Source organism: Typha angustifolia, chromosome 13, assembly GCF_048772165.1.
Source record: "Typha angustifolia cultivar Huaian chromosome 13, ASM4877216v1, whole genome shotgun sequence".
Lineage (NCBI taxonomy): Eukaryota > Viridiplantae > Streptophyta > Magnoliopsida > Poales > Typhaceae > Typha > Typha angustifolia.
The window spans coordinates 17,088,671-17,109,775 of NC_133251.1; the positions used below are offsets into that span (position 1 = coordinate 17,088,671).

Consider the following 21,105-nt stretch of genomic DNA (forward strand, 5'->3'; position numbering starts at 1 on the left):
TTTTAAAGGCACACAGGAAGAAAAATACTATAACAAAAGTGATTAATATTATTATTATTGAATGAAAGTTCGTATACAGGAGAAAAAAGTGGCTTTTTAAAGTTTGAATAATGCTTATACATGGATCGGATCACCACTCTTCTATGTAATCGAAAAGATAAAAAGAAAACCTTTCATTGGATAGTTAGAAGGATCTTATCTAGAGTTTGAATAATACGCAATAATAAAAAACTTTAAGAAGACTACATTTTTCTTGTATATATCAATAAGATCTATTAACTATATCATTGATGAGATATAATAATGTTTGCCATCAAAATGGATGGTGGCAGAAGTAGACAAGATGAATGGATGCATGAACAAAAGGGATCTGAACTCATCTCCTCTATGCTATGATATGCTCAAATCTTCTCTTCCAAGCTTCCCTTTAATTAGTAAAGCAATATTAAAAATCCCATGCATCACCACTTCTTTCTTCTTCTCAAAGTGATGGATGGATCAAACTCGTGCAATAATTCATTAACATATTCAATGTGCAAAAAAGAGAGAGAAAAAAAAAGAGTTTAGAAACTAATAATTATCCAAAAAAAGTTGAAAGCAAATTAAGACCAATATGGTCATGACTCAACTATTGTGATCAGTATAATTAACCTCTCCTTAAACTCATATGATAACCAAGAAGAGAGGAGTAAAAAAAAAAAAAGAAAAGAAAGAAGAAAGAACGAATTAAATACACCATTCTTAATTATTTATCCCTAACAAAAGCTCCAAAGACTAAACTCTCCTTCCTCATCACACTCCTCCCATGAAGAGAAGAGTGTGTTGATAGTCTGATCCATGCACTTGGGTGACTGCAATGCTCCAAACTCATTAATCCATGGATCATCTCCAGATGGGTCCGTCATCAACTCTGCTGATGTTTCCGCCGTAGTTGTAATCTCATCGGCGGTAGCCGATGAAGCAGAAGGCGGCGATGGCGTAGGACTACACGAGGTGGTGCTAGTGGCGGCATTGGCGGCGGCGGCGGCGGCGACTCTTTGTATTGACTTGGGAGACATGAGAGTATTCGGGGCGTGATCCGGGGCGGCGATCATCGGGAAGTTGAGGTCGGCCGACGAGCCTTTCAGGCAGAGGAGGGCGGCGTCGTAGGCTCTCGCCGCCGCCTCCGGTGTTGAATAAGATCCTAGCCAGATCCTAGTCTTTTGATGAGGTGCTCTTATCTCAGACACCCACGAGCCCCAACTCCTCATCCTGACTCCCTTGTATTGCTTCTTACTACTACTACTACTACTCACCTTAGGTTGGATGGCAGTGTTGGTGTTTTGGAGGACTGGAAGAGAGGATGTTGGAGAGTGAAGAATACTTTTGCTCTTGCTCTTGGTCTTCACCATGGATGGTTTATGACGACGACGACGATGATGATGGTGATAGTTTGCTGTTTGTGTTTCCTTTGCTTATCCTTGACTAGATTCTTGAGAGGCTTCTTTGAGTAGGAGAGAAGGCAATAGTGTAAAGGAGGATATTTATAGAGGAGGGAGAGAGAGAGAGAGAGAGAGAGATTGGCTGATTGGTGGCTAGATAGATCTTTTATCAAGATTAATAGGCAAAGGAAAAGGTAAAAGGAATGAGCTTGTACAAGGAGACTGGTCAATGATCCTTCAAGTGTCACATAATGGAAATATATTATCAAAATTATTATTATATTTATAAGGGAGTAATCAAGTCATGTTTATTGTTTATTATGTCTTGTACCTTTTTGGAAAGTGCTAGGTGTTATTGAGGAAAAAGTTAGCATGATGCCATTGCCTCACTTGTGAAGTTTGTACTTAGCAACAAGCATAGTAAATAATTGAGTGGAGGAGAAGATACATATAAACCTAGGAGCTAAAGTCCTATTATAGCATTTAATGGTTTAGTAACCATGAAACAATCTACCCCTAAAACTGAGACAAGTCACTGAAATCAGATGACTCACCCTGTCCTTGAAGAAAATACTGCTCATGCATTGGAAGGAGTAGCCCACTCCACCACTCATGAAAGTAAGCAATTGGAACAAGTCTACTAGTGCCTAACCACAACACAGCACAAGGACATGCAGATGACTCTTGAGGGAAAGGGATGTATGTTAAAGTTTTACCCCTCTGATCAGCTCCTTACATGTAAAGATGCAGGTTGTTTTTCTAAAATAAAAATAAAAAGTTTATGTAACTAATTAAATGATCCCCACAAGTTTCAACTCAGATTAAATTTCTGTGAGATGTTTTAAGTTAATCAAGAGATAGCTAAGTGCTGTGAAGTTTAAAGTACACTGAGACAAAATTAAGCTATAATTTATATATAAATATATATATATATATAGAGAGAGAGAGAGAGAGAGAGAGAGAGAGAGAGGGCTAAGTCTGATAAAAGTGTCAATATGGAGAGTGAGGGGCTTAGTGAAGAGGAATGGCATAGGATTCTCCCAAAGCCAAAGAGGGGGAGGTTTCCTGGATATGTGTGTGGGTCCCAGGGGCTCAGCCTGTATGTTGGAAGATGCTATGCATGCAGCCAGCCTTCCCCCTCTGCAACCCCCAACAACTCTCTCTCTCTCTCTCTCTCTCTCTCACTTAGCTGGATCTCCTCTGTCTCCCAAACAAAGATTAACCGCGTCTTCTTCACTCATTACTCAAATGCCCTCAGAACCAAGGCGTCATAAATTAATATGACCCAAAACTATAAACCCCCCCCCCCCCCCATTTAATTACATGGGGGCCACTTCGTTTCTTTCTTTCTTTCTCTCTTTCTTTTCATTTTTCCTTCTTTTTTGGGGGCCAATCCTTTTATCTCGTACTCATATTGCATCTAGAAGAACATACGAAAATAATGCGCTAACTAGTGGAACAAGGTCATACCAAACAGGCATTACAAGGTAGTAGTAGTACACACTACACGCTGCTACTTTGCTCATTAACAACCACCTTTGGAATCTTAAAGTTGACCCATGGTTCAAACAATAGTTCTTTTGCAATGATAACAAACGGAGCTAGAAACAAAATATAATACGACCCTCTTCCAATCTCTTTATAAGTAAAATAAAAATAAAAACTTACCCGAGTCAACCCTATTCAAAATACACCACAATAAATTGAAATGTTTTTTAAGTATATTGCTGGAAAATTCAAGGAACATTCATGGGCTCATGGTATTGGTTGTTGTATCGTATTTGATGGGTTACAATTCTAGGTGCAGGTAGAATAATTTGCCTTCTAATTAACACTCCCAACTGTCCTTTTTCTGGCTTTATGTCTACTACGCGTTATTGACTGGGATAAAGCCACCCATACTCGCTTTCCACTATTAATATGATGTCATACGCACACACACACACTGTCCACATGAGAGAGTAATTAAACTTTGGCTTCACTGTTAAGGGATTCTTCTCTCCTCTGCCCACTGTGAAGCTTTCAAAGCTCCATCACATGACTCTGTGGGTTGTATTATATTATATATGGCTTTGGCTATAGATCTGACGTTGTTTGTTGTTGGGTTTTCCTCTTAATTTATTCCTCATAACTTTGTTCTAGACTACTACTTACTTTTATATAAATATATACAACCTTTGTCCATACTCAACTGGGACTTCACTTCAGCTTCCTTACTACTGTGTTATAGATTAAAAAAAGAGGGTCGATTAGTGTTGATGAAAATAGTGTCGTCAATCCGTATTGCCTCTTGTTGCTATTATATGACGAAATGCTGTGAAGTGTGAACAAAGTACAAAGAGTAATATTGTATTTGACCTGCTGTCTAACACCTGAAGCAAGTGTTTACATGCAAACAGTTCTCGATTCTCTGCATCAGCTGTAGAGTTTGGGTCCACAACAAAACCATGTAGCTTAAGAATATTAGAAGTCCAAATACATCACTTAAAAATAATACCTTTCAGAAGCTGTCAATAAAAACGGAAAGTTGAACGAAAGATAAGCTCACAGCTAGCAACCAAATGCTGAAATTTATGATCTTAATCTTGATACAAAAAAGAAGGATAATAATTTCTCCAAGAAATTAGAAATTTGCAGAATCCAAAGATAAAGAGTTGTCGTATGCCATAACATGTCAAAGCTTTGTTTTGTACAACTGATTGAAAGATGGAATACTTAAAAAGTCCAACGACAATTATCATTTCCTGCAAGGCTTGGCTATTTCTGAGAACATACTGCAAGTCTGCAATGACTCCAGCCAAGCAACCTCCTCCTGTCCCTCCTTCCCTGTTTTCAATCAATTAAATTTAACCAGAATAAAGTAAATGAAGATACCAAATTGATTGCAGGCATCTCCTCCAATCTAGTCCTTCATGAACTAGAAAAAGAATTTCCTAGCACATTCTTTTTTAAGGCTGTTATGTTGTTCCCCGGGCAAATATCAAGTATGAAAAACCACATGGGCTCATGCAAAACCAAACCAATCATGCAGGGTGCAAAAGGTCCAAATGATATACTTGGAAACACCAAATTTCGTTTGCATCTAGCACCAGCCATATAGTATCATGATATCTGAATTACATCAACAACTAGTTTCCAAAGCCACTAATAAATACTAGGGGCCGTTTGATTTTATGTATTGTACTAAATAAGAAATTATTTTTCTATCTTCCCTCCTTTCTTTCTGTTAAAAGTTGAGAGATTGTATTTTGACATCCAGTTAACTAAACTATGCCAAGATAATACATATAAACCAACTTAGCCTAAAAATGAATATTTTATGGGTCCTTACCCTTTCTCCCCAGCACACTTATCTACTCTTTGTGTTCAGCATACTGTATCATTTACACTAGCAAATGTTTATGAAGCGTTCTTCTAAAAAGAAAAGTTCACTGATAACATGTTAGTTGAATGATATATCAAATTCAACCATCTCATGACTCATATTATTTTTAAACAAAGTAAAACAAATAGTTTAAACCAACTATAGTGCAGGAAGTTGAATAATTTGTTGCACATATGCCCTCTTTCAGGTAAAAGGTGGTAACATTTAAACAATAATAAGGCAGTAAGATCCTAAGTGTTGGATTTTACATATCGTCATCATGCATCAAACTTTATCAGGGGAGGAAAAGAAAATTTCAAAATTGAAACCCACTTCTGGCAGAAGAAAATCCTAGTTGCCAGTTACCATTAACATGTAACCGTGGGAAAAACTTCAAGTGGATATCCAAAGTTCCAAACAAAGAGTCTCCTCTCCTCCTTGCACTGCTGAGGAAAGATAAATGAAGTCACATGACAAATAACATTTGGCCTTTAAAAATCAAAGTAAGCATACTGGAATCAGATAGAATCTATTGGATCTATAACACAAAAGAACATGCGAGAAGAATCAGATAGAATCTATTGGATCTATAACACAAAAGAACATGCGAGAAGAATCAGATAGAACCTGGAGAGCAATATAATATCCTCAAGGAACTAGTTAATCTAATCCTAACCAATTTGTATATCCTGTCAGATTCTGTGAAGTACAACAGATAAACATCGATTTTTAGTGAAGCGGATATAAGCAAAGAGGGAGAAACTTCATTTATCTTAAAAAAGTATTCTAACTAGTGTTAATGATTAAAGAAGCATTGTGATAATCTTCACTAAAGGAGTGTTAATACAACCCTCCACCTAGATATAGATGTTCTCCAAAGTCACACAAGAATGATGAACCAACTAAATATATATAAAAGTAAAGTAAGTCTTGCAATTTATTCTGCATCATTGACCATGTTACTAAAGAGATATATCATGAAAAGTTATTTGATGCAAAATTTGTTCTCTCTGTCAAAACATTCATATTGCTGCAAATTAATCTGACTTGGTTCATGATATTTTGAGATGTCTAATACATAGAGTGATCAGCAATTGCCATGTTTGCCCCTTTTGTATCCTTAATTTCAGTTTTTTTTTTCTCTCACTTATTTTCCTTCAAGGTATGATCAAGCCTAATTCCCAAATTTCACATAGTATTCCTTACATGCAGAACCATTATGTCATCACAATTTAATCTGCATCAATTGATGATCCTTCTAAACAATGCCATGTCCTTGGGGCCCTGGATTTTTAGATGCATGTTATCATTGTCTATGAAATATATAGATAGCTAACACTTTCCTCTGTTTAGCGTTTTCGAAGTAGTACCCTGGACACATCTTAAAATCCATAATGGCTGAACTGTGGCAAATATCCAGACCACTGAAACATCTTGCAGCCCTAGGGCAGTGACTACTCCATTGTTAGAAAACAATAGTCTTAGATGCTAATGGATGAATTCAAGCAAACGATGTCTAAAACATACCAACAAGTGTAAACAATATTATACATTCAAAAGAAAAAGGAATACTCCAAAGATGCTAACAGTCTTGGAATGTTATGTACAGAACCAATCATCTAGAAAACATAATGGAAGTATAATAACCTAATCTCTAGAGAGAACAACACAACCCAATTGTTGTAAATTTGTAATGTTCGACGGGAATCCACTTTAATCTAGAATTCTAGAGGAAATAGTTGATTCTAACTGATGGCACCCAACAAAAGCCACCATGTTGCAACCACTCATATCATTAATTGGAGGCTTTACATAGGTTACATAGGTTTTATATTCAAAGAAATGATAAGGATTTTACAGACAAAAATAACCAAAAATGTACATTTGAAATATCCCATCTAATTTCCCCTACGTTTAGGTTCTACAGTGGACTCTGCTCACCCAAAAGTAGGTAATGTATTGATTGAATTTGTTTCAAGATCATCTAAACTCAAATACAGGTGGGATAAATTACATCTGAACTAAAAAAGAGACTAGATTTAATTGATATCCAGCAATTTAGTAACCCTTGTATTAAAGATATTCTCATGTTATACAATTGAAACAAGGAAAAGGGCTAAAATCACAATCCAAAGCTAGCCTACATCTTTAGCTAATCATACAAAATACAACATCACCAGCAACATGAGAAGAAGAACAATCAAATAAAAACGACGTCTTTCAGCAAGAAATCTAAATGTTTATACCGCTCTCTAAGTGCAAGAACGCAAACCCTTATCCCGTTCCCCTCCAAGAAGTGATCAGAAGCAGCAAGAACAATCAAAAGGGCAAAGCGGTGTGTCCCCGGCATCCCGGTTCCCAATTCCCAGCTCCTCTGCGGAGTAGATAGCAAACCCATCCGCCGTCCTCCTCCGCCGCGCCTTCACCTCGGGACCGTCGTCCACTAAACCTTCCCCCTTCTTCTTCTTCTTCTTCTTGCTCTTCTTCTCCTCCCCCGTGTCGCCACCGTTACCGTGTTCCTCGATTCTTTTCTTTAATATCTTTTGCTCATGGTCATCATTTTGCTCTTGGGTGGAGATGGCTTCCTTCCTCTTCTTGGCCTTCTTACGTTGGAAAATGTCTTCGATCTCTTGGCCGGGCTTATTCTTCTTCCTTTTCTCATTCTTCTTCTTCTCTTCGCCTGTGAGATCGTTGTTGGAATCGAGGGGAGGAGAAGAAGGGGTTATCTTCTTGTGAGACGTGGCGGTCGCCATTGGAAGGGGAAGAAGAAAGAAGAAATATTTAAGATTGGGGAAAAAAGACTTTGGATTTATCCCTAGCAGCAAATCCTTTACCAAGGTTTTACTCTGCTAGGGTTTCCACAGCCAAGAACAACTGAGAGAAGAGAGACGGACGTTTTCCATTTCTACCCTTCTTCTGTTTTCTTTTTCTCTTTTTGCATTTCACCACCTATATTGTGGCTTTTACCATAAAAAAACTTCCTCCTTTTAAATATTTATAATTATACCACTTTTCAGGCGTTTGTGTGGAAAACCACCTCTGTATGAATATTCTCAGATTGTTCCAAGTTTCCTTTCTGGACATATTCCGCCGCCCTTCAAGTTGTTCTCTGAATTAGTAGGGGAAAAATGGGTAAAATATATACTACAGGAAAAAGAGTTTATTCCAGAATATGAAAAAAAAGAGGTGGTTTTTTGCAACAAAGAAGAAAAGAAAAATTAAATTGCCAAAAGTGATGCCTTAACAATCATATTATTTTGTTTTAATCGTCTTTGCATTTTTATTGCAGTCATTGGCAACTTCAACCATCCTCGCTCGTCAACTTATTCACCAGTCAAACCAATATTACTTCAAATGATGCCATGAGATTTGCTCAAAGTTTTGTCTGGCTAACATCATAGTGTTCTAATTAATCGAGTAGTAATCTTCCACTAAACGAAGTACATAATGCAATTAGGAAAACAATAGAGCTTAGTCTCTACTAGATGCTTCACGAATTATTTCTTTGTGGATGGAATCTCTACAACAGTAGCATAGTCGACAGTGTTAGATTTGGCAGCTCCATTAGCAGATGTTGGTAGCTCGAGTGCCTTTGTCTTCTCTCTGTTCTCCAATTGCTGGATCTGGTGGTCCTTGCTCTTGCCCCATATGAGACAGTAAAGACCAACAACTATAATGGCTGCACCAATCATCCTGTTGTTCGCCAACAATAAGAAAACAATTTTTTTTCAAGTTAGTCTGTTAAAAGCTTTGTTTTAACTCTTTAATGCAATTGTTTGATTGATCTGTAATCAGATGCCGTGTTTACCTCCCCAAGGTGATCTCCTCTGCTAGAATAATGGAGCCCAACACAGTCACTATGATCATGCAAAGTGGGTTGAAGGCAGTCACAAAGACTGGACCCCTTTCCTTCATCACCACCGCTTGAACATAGTATGCGACTCCAGAGCACATCACTCCCTTAACATAGATGACAGTTGCCAATTGTTAGCTAGATTTGATCTTTAACATATATATATATACGTATCGTTTGGAGAAGAAGAGTAGCGTTCGTTTTACCGAGTAGACGGCGGTAAAGAGTCGCATGTCGAAGCCGAGCAACCAAGGCTTGACGCTGCGCTCCATTACTAGGGCAACTGCGCCGCTTTCCGCCGTACCCATGACGCATATCAAGGTGGTCAGAGAGAGCTCCGCCGGGTAGGACTTCAACGTATGAGACTGTATAGAAATGATAGGATCTGATAAGTCCTTAGTAAATTAGAGTCTTAATTAACACAAAATTAAAGAGTGTAGCACCTGAAGTAAGAAGAATGCAGACCAACAGAAACAACTGAACAAAAGCATAAATATGCCTACAAGCCAGTGACTGTTATCCTGGCTGCTAGCATCAGAATTGTGGTGGCTCCTGCCCTTATTCCATATAAATTCTACAACTGGACCTTTGTAGAGTATCATCAGCAATGCGCCGGCTACAGTAACCAGAGTTCCGATGATCTTCACTTGGCTACTTCGTTTCTTGATATCTATTTTCTCCATTCTAGTCAGAGAAGGACAATCAACATGACTCGCCAATCTTGCCTTTAAATCTGTGTACATGAGACAGAAGATTGACTGGAGATTGATGTACGTACCTGACTAAAATGGCATTTACAAAGGTCACTGCAGGCAATATGTTGTAGAGAGCAGATGAGAAACTTGCAGATGTGTCCTTGGTTCCCATGTAGTAGAAGTTTTGATCAAGAACAGGCCTTGAATGGAAGACAGGTACTAGTGTTAGTTGTGCGGATTAAAATAATGAATTCAAGTTAACTGGGTGATGATAAAGTATGTAGGTGAATAGATTTAGTACTCCAGTAGTCCAAGAGCCACTATCTTGAGGAAGACGGAGAGTGTCATCTTGGGCCTCATTTTCCTGTCGACAGAAGACAAGAAAGAGAAATATAATGCATGATTAGCATATTAGTGATGGCTGAGAAGGCTCTTTACAATATATATATTGAAAGTACTATGGTGAAAGCATGAACTATTGGGTCAGTTGCCATCGCCGTTCATTGTCATGGCTGTCAATTTAGGATATATAGGACAATTCGCATCCTCTCCTCTTACTATTTTTTGTCTTGATCTTACTATAAAGAGATTGTGTTTACTTTAACATGAGCTACACCTAATCAAGGAAATGAAAGACATAGAAGAACTCAACATAGATTCACTCTGAATTAAATAAATCTCCTGCTGGAGTTGTTGTCTCTAACCATTTGATCAAAACCCAGAAGCTAAAACTCGTGTGTGCATGCGTGCATGCATGCACGCACCAGTATATGTCCTCACTCTTATCCCAGCAAGATATATAGATAGATAATAGAGAGTTAACAACCTCTCAAACCACAGGGCAAACGGGGCAATCACGACGGCGGCGACAATATTCCGGTAGACGACGAGCACATAATGGCTCATCCCTTGCTTGAGCGACGCGACGGAGATGACGAACATCCCGGCATACCCAAACTGCAAGAAAACCATGGCCAAGTATGGCTTCACAACATTCCATAACTCACGAGGACCCATCTAGCTAGCTCTCTATAAACTCTTCCTGATCACTAGCTAGAGAGAGCTCCTGAGAAGACTCAAACCTAAACGTATACTTATATAGCCAACCACTCTAAGCAAGTTTATGGCTCATTCCCTTGATCCAATTTGTAAAACACTCAAATAGTGAGCCTCCTACTGCACTATCCTTTTCCAAGGAACATGCACCTAGCTAGCTAAGTTTGTAGGGCTCTCATTATTTAAATGAGCTAATGCTATCAAATCTTTTTTGGGGTTTAAAATTGCCAGTTGGGTAGTGACGATTCAAAGGGCCTGTTTGTGTGCTAATGCTAGTGCAGATTAGTGCATGCTGATGGTCTCTTGTACCTGTGGTGGAGACAGCTTGTGGATCAAAGTTTTAATGCGTTCATGTTAGGATTTGCAATTGGCCCAGGCTTATCCAGAGTCCACACATAACATAACATATCGATGTTCTCTTTCTTTCTTTCTCTTTTTCTTGCCTCGCAATACTTGTGGTCAAAATGATAGATATGCTACATTTCAAAGTAAGTCATGGATAAGGCTTACACCAAAGATATGAGCGAGAAAAAAGTGATAACTTCCTAAATATATTTAATTACATCAGACTCTCACTATATATAAAAAAAAAGAGACTGTTTTCAAGACTTAGAACCTACGACCGTACTTTGCTCGAGAACATAGATATAAAATTACTGTGGTTTTTCTTCCTTTCTTTTTTTTCCTTCCCACTATAATGAATATGACAATCTATTATTTTTCTTTACAAGAACTTCTCTCAGATCTTCCTGCCCACTAATCTTTTGAGAAGGACAGGAGAAGGGTCTGGTGAGCAGACACTCCATTACTCCAAGGCAGGCAAATTGACCTCACAAGCATTTGAAGAGCACTAGCTAATTATGTGCCACTACAAATAAAAGGTGTTTGAGGGCACACCTGACTTCCATATCCCACAAAGTAGTAAATTCTTGTGGCATATTGTACTAAGGAAAATTATCAAGACCACATGAACATCATAATATCAACTGTAAACAAAATTCACAGGGCGGCGCCTGTTCTTAGCAACCTAAGAAAGGAAAGGAGTTTCATATTTGAGCAAGCAAATAGTTTGATGGTACACAGAATAGTTTTGGTAATGTTTATAATTGCTTTATGGGCCAATATAGCTAAAAGAATCATTGATTGGAGGTTTAACCAATCCATTATGACATATTTAATTATAGATGTAGCAATGCATGCAAAAGCAACAAAGCAAGGGCATTTTTCTTAGCCCTCAGAAGCATCAAGCATATTTGGTAGGGCAATATATTAGTTCAATTTTAATGCCCACCAAACTGAAGCTTACAGCAGCAAGAATATGCAACTCTACACTCCCCACAATGTCTAGGGATGAATCAGAACAATTTTATAAATTAAGAATTCATTAGGATCATGATATATCAAAGTAATACAGACTAGAAGAGTTGGAGAAGAGGATGAAATCAGTTGTAATTTTACCAAGTAATGGAGTAAAATAAGTCTCATCCAGATCTTCAGTCCTTTTCTCAAATACATGTACTAACATCCTTAACAATTCTCGCATATGTAACTCAATGCCATGAATTAATTGGCCCTCAAATCAATCAAAGCTCAAAAAAGCTACAATAATTGAACAAAAGCTTGCTCCTATTAATGCCAAAAGTAAAGAGCTCTTCTGTTCAAACGTAAAGAATTATCAATCATGTTCTAAAGCTAGTAAAAAGAAAGGATGCTTTAATAAATGCTGGCATCCATAAAAGTTATAGTAACACAGCAATCAGATAGCTTTCCAAGTTGCAACTTAAAAAAAAATGGTCCTCAGTGCACCATGCCACAAATTAAAAGCATGTCAATTGTTGATTATGTAGTTCCAGAGAATCATCTCATGGGGACAGAGACATATTTTAGAAAGATTCAGTGCCTAAAGCAGCTCGAATCCTGGAAAACCCAATTGCTTACGAAACTTTAAATCCTTGTCCGTTTCCTTACACCAATCTTGGGGTTTTTATTCATATATTCAAATGCTCCAGAAAATGCAAGACAGAGATAGATCTCTATGACACAATGTGTTCAAAAGAGCTCAATAATGAGCTTATTGTGATTAACAATTTAATCCATCTGTGCACGCAAGTATCTCTCTTTAGTCTTTCCTATTCTTTTCTAAAGTAGAGTTATAGGACAAGCTAATTTTAATATAAAAAAAAGAGATTCTTATTCTGACATTCTGTCCCCCTCTCTCCATCTAGCTTATTGGTTTATTCTGAACTCCTACCTCATATTGACCAGTTTGAAAATCTACTTGTCCCTTCTTAGGTATGGTTACAAACAAAGTTGCCCATGGTTTCCCTCACTATGGTATACAAATCATAACAGAACCTAACAATAACAGATACTATAAAAATTAGTACTAATGGTATTGATCATTTCTGGACTTATAATTTATACATGATTCTCCAAATGACAAATAACAGCAGGTTCCCACAATGACTTGAACCTGTTCAAAGAAAATAACTTCTAAACCTGACCAAAATGAAAGCAGGCACTGCATTTTCCAGGGCTTCCATCCGACTATATTATTGGCAGACAAAATCTGCCAATGAAAGCTAAAGTGCCACTTATTACTATAAGAGTTGGCCTTTGCCAGGCTGTTTTCTACAACAAAGAGTAGAAAAAACAACTCTTCTATGAAATAACAAAAGTTAGATAGAACATATTAAAGGTGAGTTAAATTAAGATGTCTAAAGCTACAATGACATACTCAAGGTTCAAGAAAGAAAGCAGAGCCTTCAAATCTAAATTTTACAGGAGATCAACATGGCAAACATACATCACAGAACAAAGAGGCAAGAATTTAGCATATGAGACAGACAAACTAAAAGCTACTGACTTTAGTGATTTGAGTTGGTAATGACTTTGCTCTTACAAACTCATACTACATCGGAGAAAGAGGGCCCCTTTTCTGTAAATAAGGAAGATATATAGCCTTCGGGATAATGCTTTTAGCTAAGTTATGTTAATGTGTCATTCCAGATCAAAAACAATTATTCATCTTACCTGCCTTTTGTCTGTAATACCAATAAGCAACCTTTCAACATGACAATTAGCTCAAGTTTCTACAATATCTTGTCAGAAATTACCACATAAAAAGGAAAAAAAAAAAGGAACTTCTGATTTCTGAGCTCAGGGAATCTGAAGGGAAATCCAAAATCCTACATCTATAAAAAGAATGATGGAAGAAGTGAAACAAATCAAACAATGAAACTACACCACCTTACAAGACTTTTATGAGGATAAAAAATTCTCAGTTCTAATACACCATTACTTAATTAAGCATTTCAGCGCCGTCTTATAATGAACAGCAATAAACGAATAGGATGCAAGCCATAATTCAAGAGTATCATCCACAGTAACTAGCAGAAAATATCAAATTCACAGAATAAGAGCATAATTGACCATAAACGATCACCTTTAAAGGGAAAGCCAAACATCTTCATTCAATAAACATTGAGACCATCATCCTTCCTCTATCCAGGGTATACAAGTCAAAGCTCATATAATAAAATGGCTCCTTTTTTTTGCAGAAAGAACCGCGACTTTCTACATCAATGCAATCCCAGGTTCATCAGCCAACTTGTTGCTCCCTCCGGATCCATAATATGACAACAGAATGTATACTACATGAAAAACCCAGAAATCTGACACATTTGCAGTCTCGTATGCATCATTGAGTTCTAAAGTAAACTCCCAAACATATCGAGCCATGCCGCCTGGGACTTCATCTCCTGGATGGACAGCTTCCTCCATTTCGCCTCTAAAGGCGTTGCCTTGGATGGTTTTACCAACTTCAGAGCCGATTCCAACCATGCAACTGAAAGCCCATTCGCCTTCCAATATTTGGTCACCTCATGAATCAGGAAGGGGAACGAATCCGACTCAATTCCCAGTTCATCCTCATCCCCATTACTCTCCTCCTCGTTCTCCTCTTTCTTCACCGATTCCTTATACACGGTGCCATTCTTGCTCGTTTTTGTTTCTTTGTTCATCTCATCGGAGATCTTCGCCTTCTTCTTGGGTTTCTTTTGTTCCGAGGACGGGCCCCAAGCCTCGGCGGAGAGCTCGTAGACAATTCCGCGATCGTCAGGGTCAGAGTGGTTGAACTTGTGGCGGAGGTGGCGGATCTTGTTGTAGAGCTTCTCCTTGGTGAGGGGGGTGGAAAGAGAGCTCTGGATGGAGTTGTAGAAGGCGTCCATGGCGGCCCGAGTTGGGATCGCGCCCGTCCTCGCGCGGAAATCGATCATGCCCCGGAGAACCGCCACGGCGTCGGCGTCCGACCTCGCCTGCTTCTTGGAGTCGGAGCTCTTCTCGCCAGAGGCGGCGGATTCCTTCCGCTTCCGGCGGCGGGCGGAGACATCGTCGGGCATGGGATCGTAGGATTTGGGGGTCTTGGAAGGGGAAAAGTTAGGGTTTTGGGGAGGTTTTGGTTCCGGGTCGAGGTTAGGTTTCGAACGCTTCGAGGTCGACGACATCCTATTCACTCGAGGGGGGATTTATGTGAACGAAGACAGGAGACTGCTAAGCTCATAAAGATCACTAATTTTGTAGGACGTAAGATGCAAATATTTAGTAAAATTAGGGTGTAATTTATAAAATATTAAAACATACAGTGTGTAAATAGTAAATACCTAAAAAGTTCGGATTGTAAATTTAAAGATCTAATTCTTTAAACATATAATCAGCCTTTTCCTTTATATGCAAGGTGATATTAGCTCCTTTTCTTTTAATTCTTTTTTGTGTTTTTCATCAACTATATCTTCCTCCTAATTTTTAGTCTTCTTACAGAGAAGGTATTCTTTTATGATTATATAAATAGATTATTCCCTGTTTAAAAGATTCTGTTAATGGAATATTAAGAGGCATTTATCGAGATTTATGATTTATGATCGAGCACCCACAAAATGTTATATGTCACCATTTTCAAGTTGCATTATATCTTTTTGTTGATTACATTGTGTAACTTACTGTTTGATGAAAGATTAAACTGTGTAACTTGAGAATTTATATCAATCCTAAGCTGTGCAAGAAAGCCCAGGTGGGTTTCCATCTTTAAAAGAAAAAGATAACTGCCATACTAGAATTGAAGTTAGTATGCTGTTAATGAACATAGCACGTTCAGTAACAGAACCTGCCAAATATATGCACACTTGTACATACTTCACAAATTATACAAGAAAAGACAACCAAGTAGAACAAGCAAGAGCAATAAACTAATGCAGCCATCCAGATGACAGGAGAACACTTGAGATTCAATGGTCTCGTAAGGAATTCTGTACATGGAAACTAACTAGATTTCATAATTGCAGACTAAATTACAGATGACCGCTTGTTAGTAGCAACAGGAAGTCAAATTAATATCCTAATCTTCATTGTCGTAGTCTTCATCCTCATCTATTCGCATTGTCAATTGTACAAACCTGGACGGTTCTACACTTATGTCACCGACTACATCTGGTAAAGGCCAAGCAGAATATTCACCACCTTTCTCAGCCTCTGCATTTGGGTTTGCACTTGCAACTGTGTCTGGCTCGGAGTTGCATGAAGGCTGTGTAGCTTGAGTAACATTTTCATCCACAGAGAGATTCTTCTCCAAATGATCTGTTTCCTCTGAAAAGGGCTCACCATCTTCAGCAAAAATGCTGTTCTCGTCCTCAAACTTCATGTATCGTACTTCTTTTGCCCTGGTCGGTGGCCGACCTCGACCTCTTCCTCTGCCCCTACCGCGACCTCGCGGGTTGACATTAGAACTCCTCATTGCCTATCAGAGCAAGTATTCAATTATTCAAGAAGGAATATTGCTGTGAGCACACAGTACAATGTAAATTCAAGTGAGAAAAAATACCACTTTGTTTGATCTAGCTTCCTCATATTCTAAGTCGTCGTCATGTGACACTGACTTTCTGTCCATTAAGAATAGAAATTTCAGTTGGCTGATGCTTATTGTAAGTTACATGAAAGCTGCAAATTAAGCATGTATCAATAAATTACCTTCTCCTAGATATTCCTTTTTCATCTCCACAAGATTCCGTGCCACCAAGGTTAGGTACCTTGTTGACAACATCAGTTAAGAAATCAAAAGCGCTATACATCTTCACACATTGTTTTCTGGAAATCTCAGAAAAAGCAAGAACTGATTACTTAATACTTTTGGTTAGTGAAGTAGCTGCAAAATTTGTCAAACTCTTGAATTGTCCAGTACAGATAAACGACCTTAAAGATAAGCTTACTAGACAGGTAAATATGATAAATAACAACTGCATAGAATTCCAGATTAGTACCATCAAGTTTAGACTGCTGATTTGAACTAGAGAAATACATGGTTGCAGTTAAGCCGACAAAGTTGTGATGCCAAATTTTCACAACATGCTTATTTGAAAGGCTCCCAAATGTACTCTAATAAATAGTTTCTTTCTTCATGACCAAAGACATCAAGGTTCTTCCTCGGCATCAGGCCTCATGGATGGAATCACATCTTAAAACACAAATGCACCTAAACTTGTGCACCATGCCTATGCTTAATTAATGCATGCAACCTCTATCTTCTCCTCTAAATGTTAAGTGGAATAGCTTGCCAAATATTATAATTCAAAACAAAATCATAGATATGCATAAAGAACCTAAAAAATTTCAAACTGATAATATTTTCTCATATGTAAAAAGATTCATAAAAGTGCTATGGGCAGCCAAAAGAACAACTAAAACTCATCTCAAGCATAACATGTAATACTGGAGACCAATTGGCATACCTGGAAAACTAACAAGTAGAGGTGGCAATAATATCAATTTGCTGATGCATAACAATTTCATCATTACACTAATCAGACAAGCCCAAATTACTACATAAACCAGAAGTATTAACTAACACAGTCTCAATAAAACAGAAACTCCTTTAATGGTCTGGCAAACTTACAAGTGCAAAGAATTCAGTGTCTTTGCGCCCCTCTGAAGAGTAACTTCATAGGTCCTGTCACAGAGATCTTGTAGAAATAACTCCAAAGCTTTTGCTGAAATCAATTATATAAGAAAAATATTAGCCATTTTTCAGTATTGATTATCTTGGTAACTTACTCACATAAGTAAGCAGGAATAACAAAAGTTGACATGACCTCATAACTTGACACAATAATCTGACTTTTCAACTCGTTTATGATACGACTAACCCATTTATAATCTGACTAACTTGTCTATAAATTGATTAATAGCCCGAAAAACCCGTTTATAACTCGGAAAAAATCTGTTTATAACTCCAAAAAAATTTGCACATAGCTCAAAAAATTCATTTACAACCTAAATAATTTATATAAATTTTGATAACTTGTGTCACCCGATAACCTATTTATAACCCGTGTAATCTATTTAATAAATTAGTCATGTTCATATTTAGAAATTTTGACTCGTTTAATAAGCATATCGTGTTCGTATTTGCAATATTATAACCCGATCCGAACCAGAATCCAGCTTACCCAAACTGATTGCTACCACTATAAGTAAATACATCATCAGTGGTTTTAAACCATATGTAAAATGACTGGTATATTATCTTTTCTGGACTTGTTCTTTTACCAAATCCATTATAACTTGTAAGTTTACCGTAGTCTTACAGAATGTTTTAAACAAGAGCAGGGAGTGAGCTGAAATCATCCAAAGTGTTGAAATTGTTAAATTCAACTCTAATGGCTTAAAACAATATATTTCTAGTAAGAAATTAGCACAATTCAAGTCAAACTTTGAAGATGTATAATGTGGCACAGCAAAATAACTCATGCTACTCAACACAACGGTAAACAGCTAGATGATGAAAACGTTCCAACATATAAGAACAAATGCGTAGATTGTCGTGTCTTACAAACTAAAAGAGGCACAGCCAATGCGATCTTGCCAACATCCTCGTCTGCTTGCATTATCTTCTTTATTCGTGACTGTCATAGCACAACAAAATACAAACAGTTGGCTTAAATCCATATATCAATAATTGTGTCATAACAACTTCAAAGAATCCAAACACTATGAAGTTCCAAATTATGTTGCTCTTAAAGCAACACTGAGATGATCAAAAGTTACACCAGACATTAATATAACTTGACAAAAGGCAACGTGGAATTTGATGACAAAGTGAAGTGCAATAGTCTAGCTTAAATAATTAGACAGAAAAATATTTCGTGATTTCTAACAGAAAATTAACAGATTTAGTGCATTAACATTGGTAAAAAAAGATTAGATATGGAAGAAATAAATACACCGACTTCTATTTCAATGATCTTTTTCCTTAAATACATGGACAAAGAAAAAGAAGAAAGAAGATATGAAACAGACAGAAACAGCTGGAAATGATAAGACTGTTATCCTAACCCTCGAAGATAATGATCTTGTGAAATCAGAAATTAACTAATGAAAATTACATCTCCAGCAGAAGAATAGAATTTTGGACTGAAATTTGTGGCATAACATGTCACTGAATCTACTAATCTTATCCACTTGTTCTGTTGATTCAGTCGGTATAGCTTTATCTACCAAAAAGGTTCACTTTTAACTTGTAATTTCTGTTGCCTAGAATTTACTTGATTTATATCTTGCCAGTTACAAACATCTATCCATTTCATTTCATTTCATCAGAAAACTCAATTTTGATCTGCAAGATGTTACTGCCATCATAAAGGATAGAACGAAAAGGTAGAAGCCAATAATTTCTTTAATCAATCTATAAACCATGGTCCAAAACGTGAATTCCAAAATCAACAACACCTACCAGCAATTCAAGCACATATGTGCTGGAATTATCACCAAACTATGTACTCTCTATCCACCCAACAACGAAATCCCCTTTTTTGGGCTCAGACTATGAAATTTTGACACATTTATTCGAATTACCCCCTGTTCCGGTAGTGAATTTAGGGCTACCCATCGAATAGTTCGAGATAGAGTAAAGTCTCAAAGGAGGACTTTTAACGCATCATTCCCTGAAAACTATGAAACTGGACGACCCAAATGGTAACTACAATCACCTAGGGCTCTGTTCAAGTCTCGTTCATCACGGAATCGCTCCCATGAAAGAATAGCTGTATTAACGCAGAGAAACCACAGATCCGTCAAGGATCCCCAACATATTACTAAATCGAAGCTTAAAGAGACCGAATCGAGTACACGAAACCGGAAATTTCTTCTAACAAATCACAAACTCATAAAATAAATCGGGGAAATATAGGGGGTAGAAGCAAACCGCAGGGAATCGAGTGCCTAGCTTCTTCCTCATCTCCTTCGTCTTCTTCCCCCTCGATCACTCGATCAAACTCGAGTCTTCGGATCGGGATCTCAACACGAAATTCGAGCAGTGTTTCGACTTTTTCTCCTCATTTTCCCTAATTATTTTTCGCTTTTTTTATATTCGTTTTTTTTTCCCCCATCGTTAATTACTCTCATTGGTTCACGTGGGGCCCACCCACGGAGCGCCGCTCGAGGGCGTGATCCTGCCGTCCGATCCATTAAGCCATCAAAATTTCGAACGATTAATTAAAAAGGGGTTATTTTTGCAAATATACCCTCCTAAGATCTATTATTTTCATATATCTAAAGTTTGTGTTTACATATATAACCCGGAAACACTTAATATTTGTATTATCCAAGATATAATAAGAGCTTAGATTTTAAAAGGTAAGGAATTATGATGTGCTAATCTAAATCTACACGTAGATTTTATGGATGAGTGCGTTTTTTAAAGAATAAATCATCTCTACTTTCATAAAGAACTTGAGATATGACTTCATTGATAATGATATCAAGTTGGAAGGCTTTCAGGATCCTCTCTAATGATTCTTTTGATTTATTAGAATTAAATAAGATTTCTAGGATAAGGACATGTATTGATTACTACCACCCAGCAGAGCTGGTGGAGATGTTTGTATAGTCCACGTCACAATGGCATATTATAATAAGTTAAGTTTTTGGATCAATTAGTCATGTCTTGTTTCTCTAATCCGGCCACGCGTGAAAATTAGAGGCCTCGATCAAAATTAGGTGAAATTATATTTCGCCTTTTGTATTCTTATTTTTTAATTTATTTATATCAATTTAGATATTCTTATTGTTTAGAATAAAATAATATTGTTACATTTTTTAATATATTTAATTAAATTGCACGGCAAATATAAAGATCCTCGTAGAGAATTGAAAAAAAATTGCAACGCATATAAAATAATATTTAGAATTAAAATATGATAAATTTTTTAAAATAAATATATGTTTTTGTTATCAAAAAAAATCGATCGATATGACTCAGTCAGGATGGATCCACTCACGACATTGGATTCATTGGGATGGGATCTATTTATCTAGTTTAATTTTGTTTGAGAAAATAAGACCTTTTGTCGGGGGGCGTTCGAACGCTAAGGATCTGCGTTTGAACTGACTATGCAAACGCCTACATGCGTTCACAAAAATAGAGAATGGGAATTGCGCGTTCGAATGACTATGGGCATGTTTGAACACTTACACATGTGCGCAAAGACAGAGAACGGTATTTACGTGTTCAAACGCACCGGGATGAGAACTTTTAGTTTTTAGAGTTTTAATTTTGTTGTCTGGGTCAAAAATATGAGCCTCTATAAATATGTAGATGAAACCCTAATTACAGTTGATTTGATAATTGCATTGGCATTGTTGCCCTTATTTCCTTCATTCTTGTTCTAA

At 37.3% G+C, this 21,105-nt stretch overlaps 4 protein-coding genes across 4 annotated transcripts; all 4 read right to left on the minus strand.

Annotated features, from left to right (window-relative positions):
• Positions 1-755: 755 nt before the first annotated feature.
• On the minus strand, positions 756-1,391 carry LOC140773295 (uncharacterized). The gene has a single exon (XM_073115772.1). It carries the CDS (start codon positions 1,389-1,391, stop codon positions 756-758), a length of 636 nt encoding a protein of 211 aa, XP_072971873.1.
• A 6,739-nt stretch (positions 1,392-8,130) lies between these two features.
• On the minus strand, positions 8,131-10,467 carry LOC140773589 (WAT1-related protein At1g21890-like). The gene is made up of 7 exons (XM_073116222.1): positions 10,160-10,467; positions 9,635-9,697; positions 9,417-9,533; positions 9,082-9,322; positions 8,845-9,003; positions 8,594-8,745; positions 8,131-8,478 (listed from the first exon to the last, which is right to left on the minus strand). The coding sequence occupies exons 1-7, from the start codon at positions 10,348-10,350 to the stop codon at positions 8,283-8,285; spliced, it is 1,119 nt and encodes a 372-aa protein (XP_072972323.1). The 5' UTR covers positions 10,351-10,467; the 3' UTR covers positions 8,131-8,282.
• Positions 10,468-13,710: 3,243 nt separating this feature from the next.
• On the minus strand, positions 13,711-14,920 carry LOC140773848 (uncharacterized). Its single transcript, XM_073116616.1, has one exon. It carries the CDS (start codon positions 14,892-14,894, stop codon positions 14,100-14,102), a length of 795 nt encoding a protein of 264 aa, XP_072972717.1. The 5' UTR covers positions 14,895-14,920; the 3' UTR covers positions 13,711-14,099.
• Positions 14,921-15,650: 730 nt separating this feature from the next.
• On the minus strand, positions 15,651-19,800 carry LOC140774924 (uncharacterized). Its single transcript, XM_073118110.1, has 6 exons — positions 19,640-19,800; positions 18,269-18,341; positions 17,333-17,426; positions 16,411-16,527; positions 16,265-16,322; positions 15,651-16,180 (listed from the first exon to the last, which is right to left on the minus strand). The coding sequence occupies exons 1-6, from the start codon at positions 19,670-19,672 to the stop codon at positions 15,782-15,784; spliced, it is 774 nt and encodes a 257-aa protein (XP_072974211.1). The 5' UTR covers positions 19,673-19,800; the 3' UTR covers positions 15,651-15,781.
• Between the last annotated feature and the right edge of the window lie 1,305 nt (positions 19,801-21,105).